Source organism: Medicago truncatula, chromosome 2, assembly GCF_003473485.1.
Source record: "Medicago truncatula cultivar Jemalong A17 chromosome 2, MtrunA17r5.0-ANR, whole genome shotgun sequence".
NCBI classification, from domain to species: Eukaryota; Viridiplantae; Streptophyta; class Magnoliopsida; order Fabales; family Fabaceae; genus Medicago; species Medicago truncatula.
The window spans coordinates 38,117,287-38,138,208 of record NC_053043.1 but is presented as its reverse complement, the minus strand read 5'-3'; the positions used below and the strand labels follow the sequence as shown (position 1 = coordinate 38,138,208).

Here is a 20,922-nt window from a genome sequence, read left to right as displayed (position 1 = left end):
GAAAATAACAAAGGGGTCTTATAAAAAGGGACAAATTTTTTTTTCAAAAGGATCTTATAATTAGGGACGGAGGGAGTACGAAATATGAGTAATACATAATTTCAGATTATACAATCTAAAAACATCTAACAATATGTTTTGGATTATATAATTTACCGGAGGTTATTTTTTAAAGAAACTAAAATTTGGACGCGTAAGAAATCAATAGGGTGAGAAAAGTTATAGTTAACTTAGTCCTTTTGGACTATGTTATTAGGAATTTTACGATTTGCCGTGTATTCTCTTCTTTTGGACTATAGTTAACAAAGTCATTATAAACTCTCACACACAAGTAGAGGTAAGGGTTCGAACCCCGATCATGGTATCCGGCCTAACAATTTCGCATTTTGCCAGTTGAGCTAGGACTTCTAGATGCCGTGTATTCTCTTTATAACTCTTATTTTCATCAGCTGAACTCTAACTTCCTTTCTCCCCTTCTCTGTTCCTGCTAACCCTAAACACATTACAGGAGTGAGTGAGTATCAACACAATTTGATCTTCGGTTGTGTGGTAACGTTTTCTAAACTCATCTTAATATATTACTTTGCACTCTACATTCCTTAAACCATCTCAAATTTTCAATTTTGAACCATTATTAAGAGAATATCACCGATAAAAGCAGATAGCTATGCAGAATCTCAATTTTGAAAGTAATACTTTCTTCTTTCTCGATTAAATCTGTGTTTTGCATTAAAATTCTCATTCTTGATCCTTGCACAAATCAATACAAGACCTAGTTTTTTTTTTTCTTGATCTTTATTTTTTGTTTTTCTTAGTTTCAATTATCTTGTGTTTATGTTTATTACAATTTGTTTATTTATAGTTGTACTTTTGTTAATTAGATTGAATTTCGATCGTCTCGTCTTCATCAACGACAATGATCTCAACAATGTTTGATAGCAGCAAGCCAGTTTTATCTGCAGTGGCCTCAATTATGCTAATGCAAACGGTCGCGAATGAACTCATTCCTCGTGAACTCCTAAACTTTGTTCAATCGGGACTTAGCCATCTTTTTTGCCAATCCCCCACACGATTCACCGTAGTCGTTGAAGAATTTCAAGGGATGAGAAGAAACCATGTTTTTGAGGCTGCAGAAGCCTATCTAGGAACTAAAGCAACTGTCTCAGTAGAAAGAGTTAAAGCAGGCAAATCTGAAGATCATAAAAAGCTTGAATTCAATATTGATAGAAATGAAGAAGTGAGTGATGTTTTTGAAGGTATTAGTGTAAAGTGGAAACTAATTTGCATACAGGTAGACAAGTCGCGGATTCGAAGTTACAGTGATGACTCCTCAGCCGTGTCAGAAATAAGATCCTATGAGCTAACTTTTCACAAGAAACACAAGAACAAGATTTTCGATTCATATTTGCCTTATGTGATTGAGATAGCTAATCAAATGAAACAAGGAAACATGGCAATCAAGATTCGCTCAAATAATGAATATGATGACTATGAATATAAATATGTTTGGAATCACGAACCTGTTAAGTTCAACCATCCAATGAGTTTCAACACTCTTGCAATTGATGAAGGGCTTCAAAGGGATATTATGAATGATTTGGACAAATTTGTGAGTGCTAGAGAGTTTTATAGAAGAACCGGCAAAGCTTGGAAACGCGGTTACTTGTTGTACGGTCCTCCTGGTACTGGAAAGTCTAGCTTGATTGCAGCCATGGCTAACTATCTCAACTATGATATCTATGACTTGGATCTCACTAATGTAGAGGATAATAAGAGCTTGAAGCAACTTATTCTTGACATTCCCAATCGTTCTATACTTGTGATAGAGGATATTGATTGCAATATAAATTTGCAGAACCGAGAAGAAGAGAAAGAAGTTAATGGAGACAATAAGGTATGCATTTCTCGTCAAATATATCATTCATCTTTGAGTTTCATTCATACTAAAAGTAGAAGATATTTAGAATTATTCAACCCTACATGAATCTAGTTATATTTAACAACAGTCATAATTTAGAATACCCACGAGGATATAATATTCTGGATATCATGAAATGTTATAACCAAGATTTAATTTTAGACTAACATTTGTTCATAATTTACGTTAACGTTTGTTGATATTGTCAACAGGTGACACTTTCAGGACTATTGAATGCTGTTGATGGTCTTTGGTCATGCTGCGGAGAAGAACACATAATTGTATTCACAACAAATCACAAAGACAGGCTTGATCCTGCTCTATTAAGACCTGGTAGAATGGACAAGCACATTCACTTGTCATATTGCAACTTTTCTGCTTTTAAGAAATTGGTTATTAACTACCTCTGCATTACTGAACATGAACTCTTTGAAAAGATTGAACAGCTTCTAGGACAAGTTCAAGTTACTCCAGCTGAAATTGCTGAAGAGCTAACGAAGGATTGTGATGCTACAGAATGCCTACAAGACCTTATTGAATCCCTCCAAGCCAAGAAAATGATCAAGGAAGAGATGATAGAATGAAGAAAATATCAAAGAAGAACATGAACTAGATAGAGAAAATATATAGGTCATGTTTGGCTCCCTATAAACTGTAAGCTATTCTAAGTAGATACTTTGTTCTATAGTTTTATATGTATCTTGAGACTTCACATTATATTAAGTTGAGGCTCTATTTTCATATCAAGTATTAAATATCAAAGCTTTTCGATTTTATTTTTAATAGGAGTAAGGCTAAAAACTTACAAGGTTAGCGTCATTCTCCATCCATGTTAACAATGACTGTTGTCACTTAGAAGAGTGATAGGAACTAGTTGCATGCTTTTAACTATTTCATGTTTTTTGTTGACAAACAAAATTGTTGAGATCATTATAAACAGTACCTTATAAAAGGATTATATGTTTGCTTGATGTTTTTCTTGCAAGAGTAGTAGTCCCAGCATATTTAAATTGTTGCAAAAGAGCAAAAAAAATCCGTTGTGTGGACTGTGTTTTATACTTTTTGTGAAGAAATTTTAAGGTGGGATAGCATAGCAGTTGCTGTGTGGACTATACCTTTTGCCAAGGAGTTGTGGTATTAATCAGGTTTTCTAATATATCGGCAATTTGGAAAGCAAGAAATGTCATGATTTCTATTAATTGGGAGAAGGTAAGGGAGGATTCAAAAATCTTATCTTGGAGATCCTCAAATATAAGCTTAAAGGGTTTGATTTGACTCTTATATATCTTGGCTTGCTTCTGTGCCTGAGGGCTAATACTTTCATTAGTCTGGGAGAATGAGTGTCTTCAGTTTTATAGTGTCGGCTGCAGCTGTTTGAGTGTTTGGTTTGTCTCAGATTTTTTTGTGTGCTTCTCAGTTTGAGCTCGGCTGCTGTCTAGCGTAATTTCAGTGTGGTCGTCCTATAGTGCTTATCCGGCATACTTTGGCAGATATATTAGTGCATTTGTTCTGAGTTTATCTGTTTTTTGGTGAGGAGTTTCTTGGTTATAGCTGCAATGTTGGCACTTTGATTTGTTTATGTTTTGCGGGAATTTTTTTGGTGTTGAGATTGATTTGCGATCTGATATTTTTAGAAACTGTGCGCGCATCAAATTTTAAATATAGATAATCACAAATTAGAACAAGAAATATACACGTCCAACAAGTTACATGGACACACTAATGGTCGGACTTCATTTCTGTCTATCTGGTGTTACTCGGAGGTCTAAGGATATTGGCTAGACGTCTTGGGCTGTTATGCTCAAAAGCTCTTGGAAATCTCCCGTTGTTGTTGTTACCATGATCAACCAGGTCTTCTTCGAGTATTCGAAAAGTTGAAGAAATATAAACAGAAGTTTCAGCTTACGACTTCTTCTGCTTGTCTGATTTCTTCCTCTTGCTTCATAGTTGAGTTTTTGGGTTTGTTCATTCAATTTCTGACTCAAAAAGTAGTTGATTTTTCGATGTATTATCTCGCATAAACAAGAATCAACACAATTTCCAGCTAACAAGATAAATAAAAATGAGTATATATACGAAAATAAAAAGAAAGTGCAAAATTGCTTAAAACGATAAAATGGCTGCTATGCTTTAATATCTAGACGCAAGTCCCCGTCAACAGCGTCATTTTCATCGGTCAATTACTCAAATATTCTAACAATTAAGCATACATGTTCCATGTTTCACATAAATAATATCATCATCACTAATGAAACATAATTAATTACTTAATACAATGAGATATCAATCTTACTTACAAAGTATTGATTCCTAAGACATTTAACGAAGAAGTTAGCATTAAGTACCGATGACTTTGTTATATAATCTCATTTTGGTTTTTTCAAAAAAAAATTAAGTACGGATGATTTTATGCCTATTGAATTTAAACTTGTTCCTAGTGATTAAACCAAATAGATAATTTATTTTTTTTTAACAAGCCAAAATGGAATATATTAAATCATACCAAGTGATTTATCTCGCACAAGATTTGTAAAAGAGAATCACCCACCAAAAAATATAATTATTAGTCTGGTGCCATAAAAGAAAGCACACCAGAAGAAAAGCCAAAAAAATAAAGCTACAGTAGAACACCCATACACGATAAAGGGTGCCGCCACCAGTCGTTGTAACTGAAAGTGAAAGTAGGCATATTTGCCATTAGCCAAGAAAAAGACACAAGTTTGACGTTGTCTGTTAAATGGTCCAATGTGTCAATCTTCTGATTAAAAATTATGTTGTGTCTTTCCTTCCAGATAACTCAGACAATAGCCATCCAAATTACTGTTAGAAAAGAGTGTGAAGATCGCGGTAACCCCGCCAAATGCCCAAACTGATGAAGATGCTCGCTAATGGATGTTGGAGCAATAAATGAGATGCCTAGCCACTGATCAATACGATGCCATACCATACCAAAATGAACACAACAAAGAAGGAGATGGTCTGTAGTCTCGGAAGATCCGCACCCACCAATGCAAGTAGTGTCGTCTGAAGGAATGATGCGCCTACGAATAAGGTTGTCTTTAGTTGAGAGTCAATTGTGAAGGAGTCTCCACGCAAACACAGAGACCTTAAGAGGAATTTGCTTCTTCCACAATTCATCAAACATACCACGCTCCAAAGGAACACCTGGTGTCATGAGATAAGTATATGTCCCCTTAACAGAATAACCATTAATAGGGTCGAGAATCCACCTCCACCTGTCAAGATTATGATCCCGCAAAACAACATTATGCAACAAAGATGCACACTCTGAAACCGTCTCCTCCTCCCACGCCAAGAGACGCCGCCTCCACTCCCAGGCACCACCACCATCGTCCCACCCCCTATTCTCCATCTCCTGCACCGTTACCCATTTATTAACCGCCAAATAAAAAAGGCGAGGAAATTGCACCCGAAGAGGCGCACCCCCCACCCAATTATCTGACCAAAAAATTGTGCTACCTCCTCCATCAACAACCCTGCGCACATATCTTCAAACCAGCTCCCCTCCCACACCCCCACATCGCGGCGAATGCTAGAGATCATCCGCCACCACAAAGAGCCATCACACCCACCCTCCTTCAACCGCCCCCCTTCCTCCCCGTACCTAGACTTTAGGACTCGATGCCATAAGCCCTCCTTATAAACCAACATACGCCAACACCACTTCCTCAATAGAGAAACATTAAACTCCCTCAACCTACTCACACCAAACGAGATAGATTTCAGAAGAATCAGACAACCACCAAACGAGAGAAAATTACTTTTCCAGCTCGACAATCTAGTAATAATAGAGTTAACAGCCGGTTTCCAAAAGTCTAACTTCCGAGAATCCCCGCCAATAGGAAGCCCCAAATACACAAAAGAAAAATTTCCCACACGGCAATTCAACACCAAAGCGGCCTCATGTAACCAAGAATCTAAGACATTAACACCTGTCATAAGACTTTTATAAAAATTTACCTTCAGTCCTGACACATTTTCAAAAATCATCAACACGGCTCGGATAGACTGCACGTTGGACTAAACTCTTTTCACCAATGATCAGTGTGTCGTTAGTGAATTGGAGATGAGAAAGAAAAAGTTAAGTGTCATGACCCACAAAATAATCACGGAATATCCCGGCCTCTATAGTCGACAACATGAGAACATTGAAGCCTTCGGACGCCAATAAAAAAAGAAACGGAGACAACGAATCACTTTGGCGAAGTCCTCTCTCCATAAAAAATTCATTCGTAGGACACCCATTAACCAACAACAAAGTGTATATTAAGATTCAAAGATTATTTTTCCTATGTTAAGATTCTTCAGACTTCGATTCTGCCATTTGATTGACATTATTCCAATTAATTTACCACTTGTTTAATTTGGTTTGCATAGAAATTGATAGATTTTATGATGCTTTGTTATAGCATTGTAAATTGGTAGATTATATGAATATACTTACTTTTTCATCATTCCAATTATATCCTTAAACAACTTTTTCTATAATAAAATGATTGTTGGTGTCATCAAAAAAAGAAGGGTTAAATATATTTTTAGTCCTTACATTTTGCGCCTCTTCAAAGAATAGTCCTTACATTTCATTAAATATTTTTAAAATTCTCACACTTTATCTCTGTTATCAAAATTAGTCCACGTAGTTAATTCTTTAAAGGAATGATGATGTGGTAGTTGGTGGGTCCCAAAATCTAAGCACTATTCTTCAAAATCACGCAAAATGTAGGGACCAAAAAATATATTTAACCCTAAAATAATTGGGAGCCACTAACCGCCACATCAACATTCCGTTAGAGAATTAACAGTAGCGACTAATTTTGATATCAGAGATAAAATGTGAGGATTTTAAAAACATTTAATAGATTGTAGGGACTATTCTTCAAAGGGCGTAAAATGTAAGGACTAAAAACATATTTAACCCAAAAAAGAATTTAGATTTTTTTTTTGTTATATTGTATTATTGTCGGTGTCGTTGAAATAGATAATCATGATTAGTTTGTTTTTTTATAATTTGAAAGCAACAAATATTTATTTTTTTTTTAGTTTTAATAAAAATCAAAATTTTATAAAGGCCATAACAGCACCATTTTCTTCCAGCTACACACTGAATCCTAGAATAAAGGCAATAGAGTATGACATTGCTAGTAGTAAAATTTTGAATAAAAAATTCAAATGTGGGAGTGGGTTTTTGAATTCGACTCATTATTTTTTGGTGTAAATCAGGTATCCTCTGCTCGCGTGGAACCTAAATAAGCGATAAACTCTCCTTAAGAGTTTTAACGCGGCTGAATGCCCAAGGCTGTATTTAAATCATGACTTTGATTAAGTTAGAAGAGGCTCGTGTCATATCATGTTAGTACTATTGGGTGAATTCGCCTCATTATATTCAAGAGAAAAGAGAAAATTAGTATTATTTTTTTAAGAAACGAGATAATTAGTGTGAAGATAGGAAGAAGGGAAAAGAGAAATAAAATTTAATTTGATTTATTATACTGAAAAAGAAAAGTAAATGTTACTAATAGTCTATTAATTGGGCTTATGATACTAGGTTTTTTATGTATCTAAGTTTTTTTAAGGAATTTACGTATTACTCCCTTCGTTTTTATTTAAGTGTTGTTTTGGTATTTTTAATGGTATGATTTGTCAATTATATCCTTTATCAATTATTCTTATATTTTTCAATAAAACTAATTAATGTTATATATTTGGAAAAACAATATGGAGAAAAACAATATGGGTGCGGGGCGGGTGTGAGTATCCCCCGGCCCCGCATTAAAATTCCGGGTTTCCCCCGCACCCGAACCCAGTTAATTCGGCTTTTCTCCGTTAAAATCAGGGCAGGTGAGGGTTGTGTTGCCATGTCTAAGTTGGAATAATTTTTATATTGACTTAAATTAAATAAAGAGATGTGCACAATATCTAAAAAATTGACAATTGTTTGTTATGAGAGAGAGTGTGTGCAAAAAAAATGTGGAATTTGTTGGAGAAAAAGATAGAAGCTAACAAAAAAAAAATATATCATTGCTCTATTCTAAAACAACACTTAAAAGGAACTGAGGGAGTAGTAGTCTAGTAGGTTCCACTGTATGTATATATATTCTCTCGGTAACCCTTATTTTCTAATCGCCAGTAATTTTGTTAAAACCCTAGACTCGTTTCTCCGTTAAAACCCTAGCATCGTTTCTCCTCTTCATCACACTACGTTCAGGTGTGTGTATCACCCAGTTTTCAATATTCAGGTGTGTAGAAACGTTTTCTAAACTCATCTGTAAATTTTACTTTGCACTCTACGTTTTCTAAACAAAAGCATGTAACTAGGGTTTTTTATTTTGGTAAAAAGGCATATAACTAGGGTTGATTCTTGGAAGTACCACCCAGTTTTTTTCCTCATCTGGTTCTTTCTTTCTGCACTTTCTTCTTTCTTTGTTAAACCGCACAGATTTTTCTTTCTCTTTTGTTTCTCTTCCTTTCAATTATTGTGCTTTTGTTAACTAGTGTTTGATTATTTATTTTTCTACTTTTGTTAGTTAGTTAATTTGTTTATTCTGTATTAATTTCTATGACTGTCACGAAGGCCAAGCAAATTCTTTGTAACATGAATCATATTAACCTTGCCATGCACGCACGTCATAAAAAGAAAAGCATCTTGAAATAATCTCATGCAAAATCTCAACAAAATTAATATGTTTTTGTTAATTACTATTTATTTATTTTTATACTTTTGTTAATTAGATAATTTGTTTAGTTTGTTTTAATTCTTATCATTGTTGTCAAGATGGCCAAGCTAATTCTTTGTAACATGAATCATTCATAGTTAATAACCGCATACACGTCATAATAAGAAAAACATCTTGAAATATTCTCTTGCAAAATCTCAACAAAATTATATTTTTTTAATGCTTTCCTTTCATATTTTTTCGTAGGATTCAAATTGCCGTCATTAAATAACGTTTCCAGTCCATAGCAGTCAGCTGATCTAAGCCATTAGATCAAATTTCAATCGTCTGATCTTCATCAATGACAGTGATCTCAACAATGTTTGATAGCAGCAAGCCAGTTTTATCTGCAGTGGCCTCAATTGCGCTAATGCGAACTGTCACGAATGAACTCATTCCTCGTGAAGTCCTAAACTTTGTTCAATCGGGACTTCACCATGTTTTTCGCCAATTCAACGCACAATTCACCATAGTCATTGAAGAATTTCAAGGGATGACAAGAAACCAAGTTTTTGAGGCAGCAGAAGCCTATCTAGGAACTAAAGCAACTGTCTCAGCAGAAAGAGTTAAAGCAACCAAATCTATGGAACATAAAAAGCTCTCATTCAATCTAGATAGAGATGAAGAAGTGAGTGATGTTTTTGAAGGTGTTAGTGTAAAGTGGAAACTAATATGCATACAAGTCGACTCATCAAGAGTTCGACATTTTGATAGGGGCTCCTCGCCTGTGTCAGAAATAAGATCATATGAGCTAACTTTTCACAAGAAACACAAAAACAAGATCATTGATTCATATTTGCCTTATGTGATGGAGATAGCTAAACAAATTAAACAAGGAATTGTGACACTTAAGATTCACTCAAATGAATATAATCGTTGGTGTCATGATCCTATTAAGTTCAACCATCCAATGAGTTTCACCACTCTTGCAATTGATGAAGAGCTTCAAAGGGAAATTAAGAATGATTTGGACAAATTTGTGAGGGCTAAAGAATTTTATAGAAGAACAGGGAAAGCTTGGAAACGCGGTTACTTGTTGTATGGCCCTCCTGGTACTGGAAAGTCTAGCTTGATTGCAGCCATGGCTAACTATCTCAACTATGATATCTATGACTTGGATCTCACTAATGTAGGGGATAATAAGAGCTTGAAGCAACTTATTCTCAGCATGTCCAACCGTTCTATACTTGTGATAGAGGATATTGATTGCTCCGTAAAATTGCAAAACCGAGAAGAAGATGAAGAAGTTGTTCATAATGGCCACAATAATGTATGAATTTCTCTTTGAAAATGTGATTCATCTTTGATTTTTTTTTTCATACCATAATGCAATGATTTGGAAGAATTTGACATACATGAATCTAGTTAGATATATTTAATCATTTGCATGATTTAGCCGACGAATGTTGGTCCTATTGTTAATAATATGACTTTTACCGCACAAGGACATAACATTTAGCTGAAAAAAGGTTGCTCTTATTGGTAAAAATTTGTCGACATTGACATGTATCTTCAAAATATAGACATGGAAGGTCATAGGTTCGAAATACTTACATATGTAAGTACTTTTTTATTTATGTTGTCTGTTCATATGGAGAGACCATTTGGGACTCAACTCGGCTAAACTTTTATATATAATGAAATTACTTGAAGGATGTAAGTATGCTGTCAACTATTTTTCAGAAAATAGTTATAATGATGACATTATTTTAAACTAATGTTTGTTGATACTTTTTCAACAGATGACACTTTCAGGACTATTGAATGCAGTAGATGGTCTTTGGTCATGCTGTGGAGAAGAACACATAATTGTTTTCACAACAAATCACAAAGACAGACTTGATCCTGCTCTGCTAAGGCCTGGTAGAATGGACAAGCAAATTCACTTGTCATATTGCAACTTTTCTGCTTTTAAGCAATTGGTTGTTAACTACCTTTGTATTACTGAACATGAACTCTTTGAAAAGATTGAAGTTCTTTTAGGAGAAGTTCAAGTTACTCCAGCTGAAATTGCAGAAGTGTTAACAAAGGATGTTGATGCTACAGAATGCTTACAAGACCTTATCAAATTCCTCCAAGCCAAGAAAATGGTCCAGGAAGAGAGTAAGAGAGAAGAAAATAGCAAAGAAGAACAAGATCTAGGTATATAAAATATAGGTCTATCTAAGTAGAGAAATACTATACACTTTTATAGGCATATTTCAATTTCAAACTTACAAAGGAATATTTCAAGTATATCAGTATAAGCAAAATTAGCCATCAATTCCTTTAAGAATGACCATTTATCGTATTAGTTGGTCTTTTATGTTAATTCTAATGTCTTTACCTACATTGCTATAATCAGGTGGTACTAATTGCATAAACATTAGAATTCAACTGTACAAGATTAATAAAATGAATGTTTCAGTGGGAGAAAGTATATTTCAGCATCCAACATTGTAGAAATTTAAGAGAAGACTAGAACTAAATCAAAATACTCGACAGATGGGAAAAATCCTAAAAGATCAGTGTCTAACAAAATTGTTTTTTTTTTTCATGTAAATCCCACCACCATAATCAAGGACTATCCAGACACTCCTTTGCCGGTTAAATAGAATCATTTCGGTATTCTTCTGAGCAGTTTATACATGCCAAAAACATTCTTTTCTTGCCAGAGGTAAGGGATGAAAAATGACCTATACAAAGCTGGTGAAAGCTCCCTATCCAGATATGGTAATGCAGCAATAGCCTGAAATACATACAATATACCCAAACACAATTAATAGATGTTAGCATTTAATATGAGAATCTTCATGAATGGTTATTACCTCCCATGTTGATAAGTCGCTTCCACGGGTCAGGTAAGGCCGCTTTAGCTGTAGCTCAACGAGGAAAGTGCAGGCATCGATATCATGTAGCTGCCAAATCAATGTTAGTCACTCACTAGTCAGTTTTCTTCTAACAACATTTAGAGAGCAAAATGGCAAAGTGAGGTGAAAGTGAAAAGTTATACTCATTGAAATGCAAGGGTCTGTTAACTTTCTAACAATATTTTCACTTTTTATTTTCAATTTTTACTTTGTATGTGGGTGGCTAGATGGTCGTGAATTTTCTTTTTTAAATGTGATAGAGAAGACTGAAAACCAAGGTTGTCAGACTCGAGTTTACACACGTAGAATCGTAAAGGATAATAAAAAAATGACTTACAAAATCCTGTAAATGATACATATACATAATAGAACACCAAGTAACATAAAAATATATACACATTGCTGTAACAAAACAAAGGGAATAAAATAAATACACATTGCATAAAAAAACAGCAACATAAAACAACAGTAAGCAAAGAAAGTAAATAACAGAAGAATGAAACATTTTCTAAAAACAGAGCATAAAATAATAAAGAGTACATGAAATGAAATACAGAATAACAACGAACGCAAACACCGCAACACTCGCAGAACAGAGCCTGAAAACCAAAACAGGAAGTAGGAAACACAGCAATGTTACCAACAACCAACAAAACACACTGAGTCAGAACATAACACAAACTACAGGAGTGAACGCGAGACTGCAAGAGATGAGCGAGTGTGATACTGCAAGGGACGTGCAAAATATGAACGCGATGTTGTAAAACATGCGAATGTGAGACGGCGTGAGACGTGCAAACCAGAGACAGCGAGAATTAATGTGTCGCACTACCACAGAACAAGGAAAAATGAGAGAAGGTTTGTTTCTGACTTCTGAAACGAAAAAGGAAGAGACGAGAGAAAGGTCGATTGTATACCTTTAGGTTTTTTTTTCAATGAAACGGTGAGGCCGAATGTGTTTTGGGCTTTTTTTCAAAATTTTCAATGCACTCGTGAACTCGATTTAGACTCGCCAGTCTGTCTGATTCCATCTGAGTTAGAGTGAGTCTACTAAAAAAATGATTATACGTGTGTCAACTCATTTAGGCCTCCTAAACTCGTCCAAGTCAGAGAGAGTCTACTACAAAAGTGTGTATCAACTCATTTAGACCTCCTAAACTCGTCCAAGTCATAATGCATTCTCTAATGTTTATTTTATTTTATCAGTGGAAATGAAAACAAGAAACACCAAGAGTAAACGGCCCTATAACTCCCACACTTTTAACATGGAAATAGAAAGTAGAGAAAATATGAATAATTTAGATTTCTAGGAATCAACAACAGCCAAGAAAGAAAATTAAAACTTGAAAGAAACATATATGCAGTTAAAGGACTTACATATTGCTCTTCTGATGCCATGTTCTTGTTATTAAAGTATGGTGGTGCTGCCGCAGTCCCACCTAGGGTAGAATTAAATTGGAAGGGAAGAAGACCTCCAAAACCATCATCAATCCATCGAACTTGTCCCACAAAATCTGGGACGAAAAATGACGATGGGTAACGATGCCATTCACTCCCAACACAAAGTACAGAACCTGCAACAAAAAAATACAAAATGATATCAATAAACAGTGAAACTTAAGTTACATTAGAAGGTAATGGCAATACATACAATTGCCTAATGAGAGAGATGACCAACATACTATACCACATTAGAAGGAAATCAAACAAGTGTCATGGCAAAATTATAAGCTGATATGATACGAACCTCAAAATAATTCAAGATTCAAGTCATTAAAAAAAACGGGACTACTACACTTGTATGTATCGTAAGATATCGACAGCCATGGTTTCCAGACACAAAAAAAGTTAATTATCACGGAGTATGCAAATTAAAAAACAGCAGTCTAGTTTCTTGAAGTGCCATTTATTTCCTTTTTCAGTGAATTCTTCTAGAAACATAGTATTCCTTACAAATTGCAGGCTTTAGTGAATAAGCATGAAGCATTATCAAATCACCACTGTGGTAGTCCAGTTAATCTTATTCAATAAAAAATATATAAAAAACTACAAAAGAACTAAAGTCACTAAAGTTTGATCCTCACCATTTGCTACATCGTCGTGGTGCTCTAAAATCTTGTAAATCTCAATAGGAGCTTGGTAACCATGAATCAGAGAAAATGTACGAGCATGAGAGGAATATAATATAATGCTAAGAACCACCGGCCTCAGAAATTTGGCTACCTGCATTTAGAAAGAGTCAAATCCAGAAAGTACTTATTGCTTCTATATCAGATATATAAAGATCCATCTGAATAAGTAAAGCGATAACTCACCTTCACTATTAAAGAATTGTCAGATGAATCATACTTGTCACGGAAAAGGTCAGGGAAGCTCTCAATGACAGCAGAAGCAGCAACACAAATAAGTGGATATACTGGATAGAGGAACCTGGACATGGAAAGAAGGATGGACCAAAAAAATATTGGTTATTTGCATCAGTGTAACTGTAGCTATAATGACAGAATAAAATATAAATATCACAATTATTTCACTCAAATGCATAAGCTAAAAGAATAATATCGAGGCCCTGTTTGGATAAATAGCTTCATTAAGCGTTTATCATATAAGTGTCCGTCTTTAAGCTATTTCTAAACAAAAGATAAAATCAAATCAAATTGCTTTCATAAGTTATCCTGAAGAGCTTATGAACATAATTTGAAAACAGCTTACAGATATGTCATAAGCTGTTTTCATAAGTTCTCACAAACAGTCTCATAAGAGCTTACAACAGCTTATCCTCTGAAGTGTGCATTTTTATCCTCTGAAGTGTGCATTTGACTTAACAATTACTTTTTTTTAAGAAGCCAAACTAGCCCACTGAAATTGGCACCGGAGAGAATCGAGCCCAAGACCTTGAGAGGGAGCACACTCCAAGGTCCCAAGTCAACACCACCAGGCCAACCCAAGTGGGTTAACTTAACAATTACTGCTCCAATGCAGAAGATAACTAAACCATGACCATCAAATCCAGGTTACAGTGACTAGCATAGATTTACCCAAAAGGAGAGCAAAAAACCCCCTCTCTCAAAAAGTGGAAAAAAAAGGTGTGAATCCCCTTAATGAACAACTAATCCAGACAGATAAACACATAGAAAAGTGCTGATTTTTAATTACTAATAATGATAATCGTCATCATCAAGATCTAAGAGATATGCTCTCAACGATTGAAGATGCCCTGTGATAATGAACTAAAGTTTTTCGTGATCCAAATTTCATCCCAAACTGCTCAATGCACATTAGAAAAATTGCAAAAATGTAAACCTTTAGGAAATTGACTTCATCGCAACTTTAAAAATTTAGTGCCTCATTCACTATAAGCTAGCCCATCAATTAATAAGGTTGCAAGTTCCTTAACAAAGGGAGAAGCAACCTTGCAGATTGCATTGCAAATAATAGGACACATACTTGTATAGACCAAAAGTAGTGGAAACAAGAGATTCATATCCATTTTAATTGCGTTGACAATAACACAGTATGTTTAAATTCGTAAAAGAAGATCATGTAAAATAATTTGCCAAACCTTTCTTCTTTATGTGGCTGCAAAGACATAAAACCCAGCCAAATGTATAAAGGAGAGATCACAATAAGCAGGTCTGGCGCATATTTCTTCTTAGCAATAGGCAAAATTCCCAAGAACAGCATAGCAAGAACAAAACAAAAGTTGAAATTGTTAAATCCATTCTTCAGATAAAAGAGAGGTCCTTCGGTCCCATACAGATGACTTTCACCGCCTCCAGCTACGTTGTATATTAGAAGATTCAAGACTGATGAAGTCCATTTTCCATAATAGTTATAGTCAGTAACGACTGACAATGCCTGTAAAACATTACAATGGTTACAAAATTAATAACATAATAACATGCAAGCACAGCTATATATTATATATTATATACAACATTAAATGGTATAAGCAAAATTTTCAGGCAAGAGTAAGCTTTGGCTATGTAACACCAACACATTTAATTGTTCGGCGTCCGAAATGACACCGACACATGTGATTACATAAAATTACTTTTATTTTTCAAATTATAATCAGTGTCGACGTGTGAGTGTCATGTCCGGTTTCCATGTATGTGTAAGCGTTTCATAAATAGTATGTCAACAAGAGAGGGTGGGAGGAGGAATCTGCTTACAAGAAGAATTGCTGATGTGACAGCCCCACCAATAAATGCCTGTTTGAATTTTATATATAAAGAATAAAGTGTCACTGGAAGAAAAGCCAAGATTGAGAATGGCCAGCCAAGTATCACACCAATAGCAGAAACAGCAACTGCCGCAGCATGTTTATCAAGCAGAAATAAACCCGAGGCAAGAGAGATTGCATACATGGAAAATGAACTTGGCAAGAAACCTGGAGACAACAAACAATCAATAAAGAACAAACATTAACAAAACAGACTCTCACATCTCAAACTAGAATACTGAATCTTGAAATGCAGACTACTTGGTCAACATTTATTTATCTGTAAATTTAGTTTACGTGAGGTTGAGATTGAGAATTGTCATCAAAGGCAAGTATGCACAATAACTAAAAGAAAGAAAGAAAAGCTAAAGGCTCACTTACTTGTGCTAGCAAAGAAACAGCCGCTGGCTAAGCACAGCATAGCAAGTGTATAACAAGCAAGTCGTTTTCCATACTTTCTTGAAATAGCTACCACAAGAACAGTCTCGGTGACAACGGACAGAAAACCAAGAAAGAATCTCACAGCATAGAACACTCTCACCTGCAACAGTAAGGGACAGGTAATATTAATAGCATAAACAAGAGGAAAACCTCAATCAATAACAAAAATCAATAAGGAAGTACATGTGAAATCTTACTTTATCATCACCAAACACCCACAAAGCTGGTCGAGCCACAATTTCATGAAATAAAAGGTACAAATACGACCGAAGAGCAAACTGTGAACTGCAACGCACAAACACAACTCCATTGTCAATGCCATAGAAAAAATAGCTTGAACTAAACCCAAGTATCCCCAATCAGGGCTCAATAACAAATCATAACCGCATGCTTAAAAAACCAGTTATCTACCACCAATGCCACATCATGTTGGTTTCCAACACATGTTTTAAGATGCTAATTAAATCTTTTAGTTCATTGCATCAAGTTATAGACAAAACCCTACATGAGCATAATCAAAATGACCTTCTATCCTCAAATTTATTTTTCCTCTCATGATCTCATCTACAAGCTACACACATATAGATAATCAAACCCCCCGACCGAGGCTTGTATTGAACCTCAAACCACATCATTGGTATTAAATTTCTAACCACATGTTTAAGGGACCAGTTATCTACCACCAACCCCATACCTGTGAAGCACGCACACGGACACTGGACACGACAGACACGTTGACAGCGCTAATAATTTGAAAAAATGACAATTCAATGTAATAACATGTGTCATATTGTGCCGGTGTCAGACACTGACATGTCTTTGATCAAAAGTGTTGATGCTACAGAGCCCCGCACCATGTTAGTGTCCAGCATTTTTTTATGTTGCTAATACTTCTTTTAGTTCATTTCTCTCCGATTATACACAAAACCCAAGAAAAGCATAATCAAAATGACATTATTTTCCCCTAAATTTCTTTTTCCTCTCATAATCTCATCTACAAGCTACACACATACAAATTATCAAACCCGGTATCCCCGATCAGGGCTCGAACCTCTAACCACATGCTTAACATAACATTAAAAATGGTCTACAACCAGCGCCACACCACGTTATTATCCAACATATGTTTCTTAATCTTGCTAATACTTCTTTTAGTTCACTTTTTTGAATAGCAAATGTTAATTGTAGTTGTTAGATTACTTTTTCACCTCCGTCCAGGTTTGAACCCATGACCTCCAACTCCTCATCCCTTAGCTCAAACTAGTTGAGCTACCCAACCCCCCTACTTCTTTTAGTTCACATCTCAACAATTATAGACAAAATCTAACAAGAACATAATCAAACTAACATTTCTTCCCTTAATTTTCTTTTCCCTCTCATAATCTCATCTACAAAGCACCCACATACAAACTACCAAAATCAAAACTTTTTCACTTCTTCCTTCACCCATCTTCCCAAAAACAAAAACCCAAAATTTCATAACAAAACCAAAATACAACACAACCACTATTAACCTATGAAGCACCAACACACAAACTCACACGACACTAACACATCAACACCTCTCATAATTTATGAAAACGAATTAATTAAACAAAAATGCATGTGTCAGTGCCCTGTCAGTTGACACAAACACATGTTAGACACTGGACACACCTTCGATCGGAGGCATCGGTGCTAAAACTTATTTTAATTCATTTCTCTCTAGTTAAAGACAAAACCTAACAAAAGCTTAATCAAAATAACATTTCTTCCCATAAATTTCCTCTTCCTCTCATAATCACATCTACAAACTACCCACATTAAAACCATCAAAACCAAAACTTTTTCACTTCTCCATTCACCCATCTTCTCAAAAACAAAAACCCAAAAATTTCAAAACACAACTCAACCACTATTAACTATGCTCCAACATAAACTCACACCGAACTCGTCAACACTAATGATAATTTGAGAAAATAAATTAATTGAATATAATCACATTTGTCAGTGTCATGTCAGTCCACACTGACACTTGTTTGGACACGTCTTCGATCAGATGTGTCAGTGCTACAGAGCTACTAACTTAAATCTTAAGAAAACATAAGGAAAAGAAAAACAATATCAAACATTAAACAAAAAGTTAGATAGAAAAGAGTGTTACCTATATTCCCAAGTTTGAAACCCAGTTTTGTAAAGAAGAAAATGAAGCGGTTCCCAATAATTAAAAACCTCATCACAATCATGAATAATATTCGAAGTAGCACTCATATATCTCAAAATTCCCAAAGCAAAAAACGGTAATGCCCATTTTAACCCTTCATCTTTACCGTCCGATTTCGATGCTTTGTCGAGCTTCGAGTAAGATGAAGATGATCGTGCCGGTGGATCCGACGGCTGAGAGCGTCTGCGTCTTGTTGGTTGAGATATATCCATCTATTGAAATGAAATGTGGAAATGGGAATTTGAAATTGAAGAGTTTTGTTCTTCTTCTTCTTTGTGGTTTTGTGAATAGTGTAGTGTGCTCAATGTGGTTTTGTGAATAGATTATTCTTCACTTTTTCTTTCCTCTGCAGCTTTTGCATGTTCACATTTTTACTTTTTCTTTTTCTTATGTTAATTTAATTTTTTTTAGTCAAGATGTTTATTTGATTTATTTGTTTTCTGAAAAAGAAAGTGTTCAGTTATTATTAGATTTTTATAACAAAAACAATTGAATTATATTTTATTTTTTCATTTTGATCTTATAATTCTTAAAAGTTTTATATGGATCCCGTACATCTTCTTTCGTTTATCAACTTGATCTCTTCCGTTAGTTTTTCAAAAAAGAAAAATGTTAACTTTGTTCAGGTTGCGTTGTTACGTGTCATTTCTCTTGCAATTATGTGAACATATAGAGAGGAAATCATAGAGAGAGAAGGAGAAAAAGAAAAGACGAAACAACAAACAATGGAAGAAAGGGAGGAGATTAAAGAAACATAAACCACGGATCGAACGAAAGTAGAAAGGAAAATGAACTAACGCAAGTGTGTTATCGTTTCTTCACCTTCTTCACGTTTTGTTCTTGTTTGTTCAAATTATGGTTTATCTTTATTGATAAGATTTATGGTATTGTATGCATGGATGTGAAACTTCTAGGGTTTTTTTTCTTCATAAAAAGATGATTTCTGTTTGTATGTGTGTCAAATAAAATCCACTCAAAATGGATGTGGTTTTGCAAAATAATATTGTCCCTAACACCAAAATTATCCCAAAAATACAAATTTAAAAATAAGAGTCATCGTCAACCATTTTCTTGTTTTTGCTAACTCCATCTTCAACTTCACATTCTTCTTCTTCAGTTTCTCGATCTACAATTTTCTTACATCAATAACATTAACATCAACTAAATTATAAAAAAAATAAAAAATAATAAAAACTATAGCTTTTGTCACTCGAATTTCTATAATTTCTGCAACCCCAAATTTCTTCCCACAATTCAGATTTGTTGTATCAGTTACAATTCGAATTTGATCATCTTCTCACATCATATTAGATCCGATAATACCATATGATTGTTCGCGAACCCATTGTTGTGACTAGGTTTTTGATGTTTGGTTTGACATGTTAGTGCAAGATGAAGGTTGAAAAAAGAAGAAGAAGCAATGGGGAAGGAAAAGAAGGAAGGTCGGTAATGGGAGAAGAAGGGATGAAGAAACCTAATTTTCCCCAATACATCTCTTTTTATATTGCTGACACACATATGACATGTAATCAAGTGATTTTGCCACGTATAATGCCACCTAGTTAAAGTTAACTTTTAAAAAAAAAAAAAAAAAACTAACGAAAGGGACCAGGATGGTAAACGGAAGAAGACTTAATTATGTGACCAATTTAAAACTTTTAAAAGTTATAGAACCAAAAAAAAATGAAATAAAACGAAATAAGTTAAGAGACCGGGTGTTCAATTTAGCCAAAAGAATTAAGCTATAATATGGTTTGATTGAATGCATTCTTAAAAAGTTATACTTTCATAGTATATAGAAATCAAACTATATAGAGATAGGTGTGGTTTTTTTACCACTAAAGATGAGATGATGATTATCACTTCATCTACATTTCCAAATTAACGATATTTATGTTATACAATGAGTGTCATTTAAAAAATATATATATATATTTTACTTTTTTTTTTTGTTACAAGGTTAAGAAGAAAAAACACAAAAAGAAACTTACAATTTACAAAACCAAGTTCCCACAGAGTTTGCCGCTAGGAAACCTGGTAAATCTAAAAGAGGACAGGTGTGAATCATGAGATCCAAGAAGGAAGAAGCTCCAAGCTTTACTAAGAAATAACCAATGGATGTGATCCAGTCAAGACTGAGAAGATCATTAATGTATTGAATTAAAGTGGCATACTATTGGTATTGAAGAGTTGACTTCTTCATAATGTTAACATAGTGAAGAGAATCTAAATAGCAAATAATATCTTGAAAGTTCATCTCTCTAGCCAACAAAAACCCTTGATGAATGTCATGCAACCCATCAAAAAGGATGTTGTGGCTCCTGCACAGTAGTCTGAGAAACCTAAAATTAATGTCTCATAAGGATTGTTCAGTAAGTCTCCATAGCCCTCTATAATGGGATTAACAAGACAGCTGCCATCAACATTGATAATAGTAGGGTATAAGCATCACAAAAATCATGTATGCCCCTTTTGAAACCACAGAAAACTATAATTGTTGAAAAATTATTTAAAGACTCACAAAATAGATCTATAATTGAATTATTTAAATT

General features: G+C 34.6%; 3 protein-coding genes across 3 annotated transcripts; 2 read left to right on the top strand and 1 right to left on the bottom strand.

Annotated features, from left to right (window-relative positions):
- Positions 1-441: 441 nt before the first annotated feature.
- LOC11407773 (AAA-ATPase At3g50940) lies at positions 442-2,703 on the top strand. Its single transcript, XM_003596340.4, has 3 exons — positions 442-549; positions 882-1,894; positions 2,131-2,703. Exons 2-3 carry the CDS (start codon positions 917-919, stop codon positions 2,500-2,502), a joined length of 1,350 nt encoding a protein of 449 aa, XP_003596388.2. The 5' UTR covers positions 442-549; positions 882-916; the 3' UTR covers positions 2,503-2,703.
- Positions 2,704-8,930: 6,227 nt separating this feature from the next.
- Positions 8,931-10,817, top strand: LOC11411859 (AAA-ATPase At3g50940). Its single transcript, XM_039831091.1, has 2 exons — positions 8,931-9,925; positions 10,395-10,817. The coding sequence occupies exons 1-2, from the start codon at positions 8,954-8,956 to the stop codon at positions 10,800-10,802; spliced, it is 1,380 nt and encodes a 459-aa protein (XP_039687025.1). The 5' UTR covers positions 8,931-8,953; the 3' UTR covers positions 10,803-10,817.
- Positions 10,818-10,983: 166 nt separating this feature from the next.
- Positions 10,984-18,739, bottom strand: LOC11406853 (dol-P-Man:Man(6)GlcNAc(2)-PP-Dol alpha-1,2-mannosyltransferase). The gene is made up of 10 exons (XM_003596338.4): positions 18,311-18,739; positions 16,365-16,452; positions 16,108-16,267; positions 15,677-15,894; positions 15,064-15,359; positions 13,817-13,931; positions 13,586-13,724; positions 12,879-13,075; positions 11,460-11,549; positions 10,984-11,380 (listed from the first exon to the last, which is right to left on the bottom strand). Exons 1-10 carry the CDS (start codon positions 18,580-18,582, stop codon positions 11,249-11,251), a joined length of 1,707 nt encoding a protein of 568 aa, XP_003596386.2. The 5' UTR covers positions 18,583-18,739; the 3' UTR covers positions 10,984-11,248.
- Between the last annotated feature and the right edge of the window lie 2,183 nt (positions 18,740-20,922).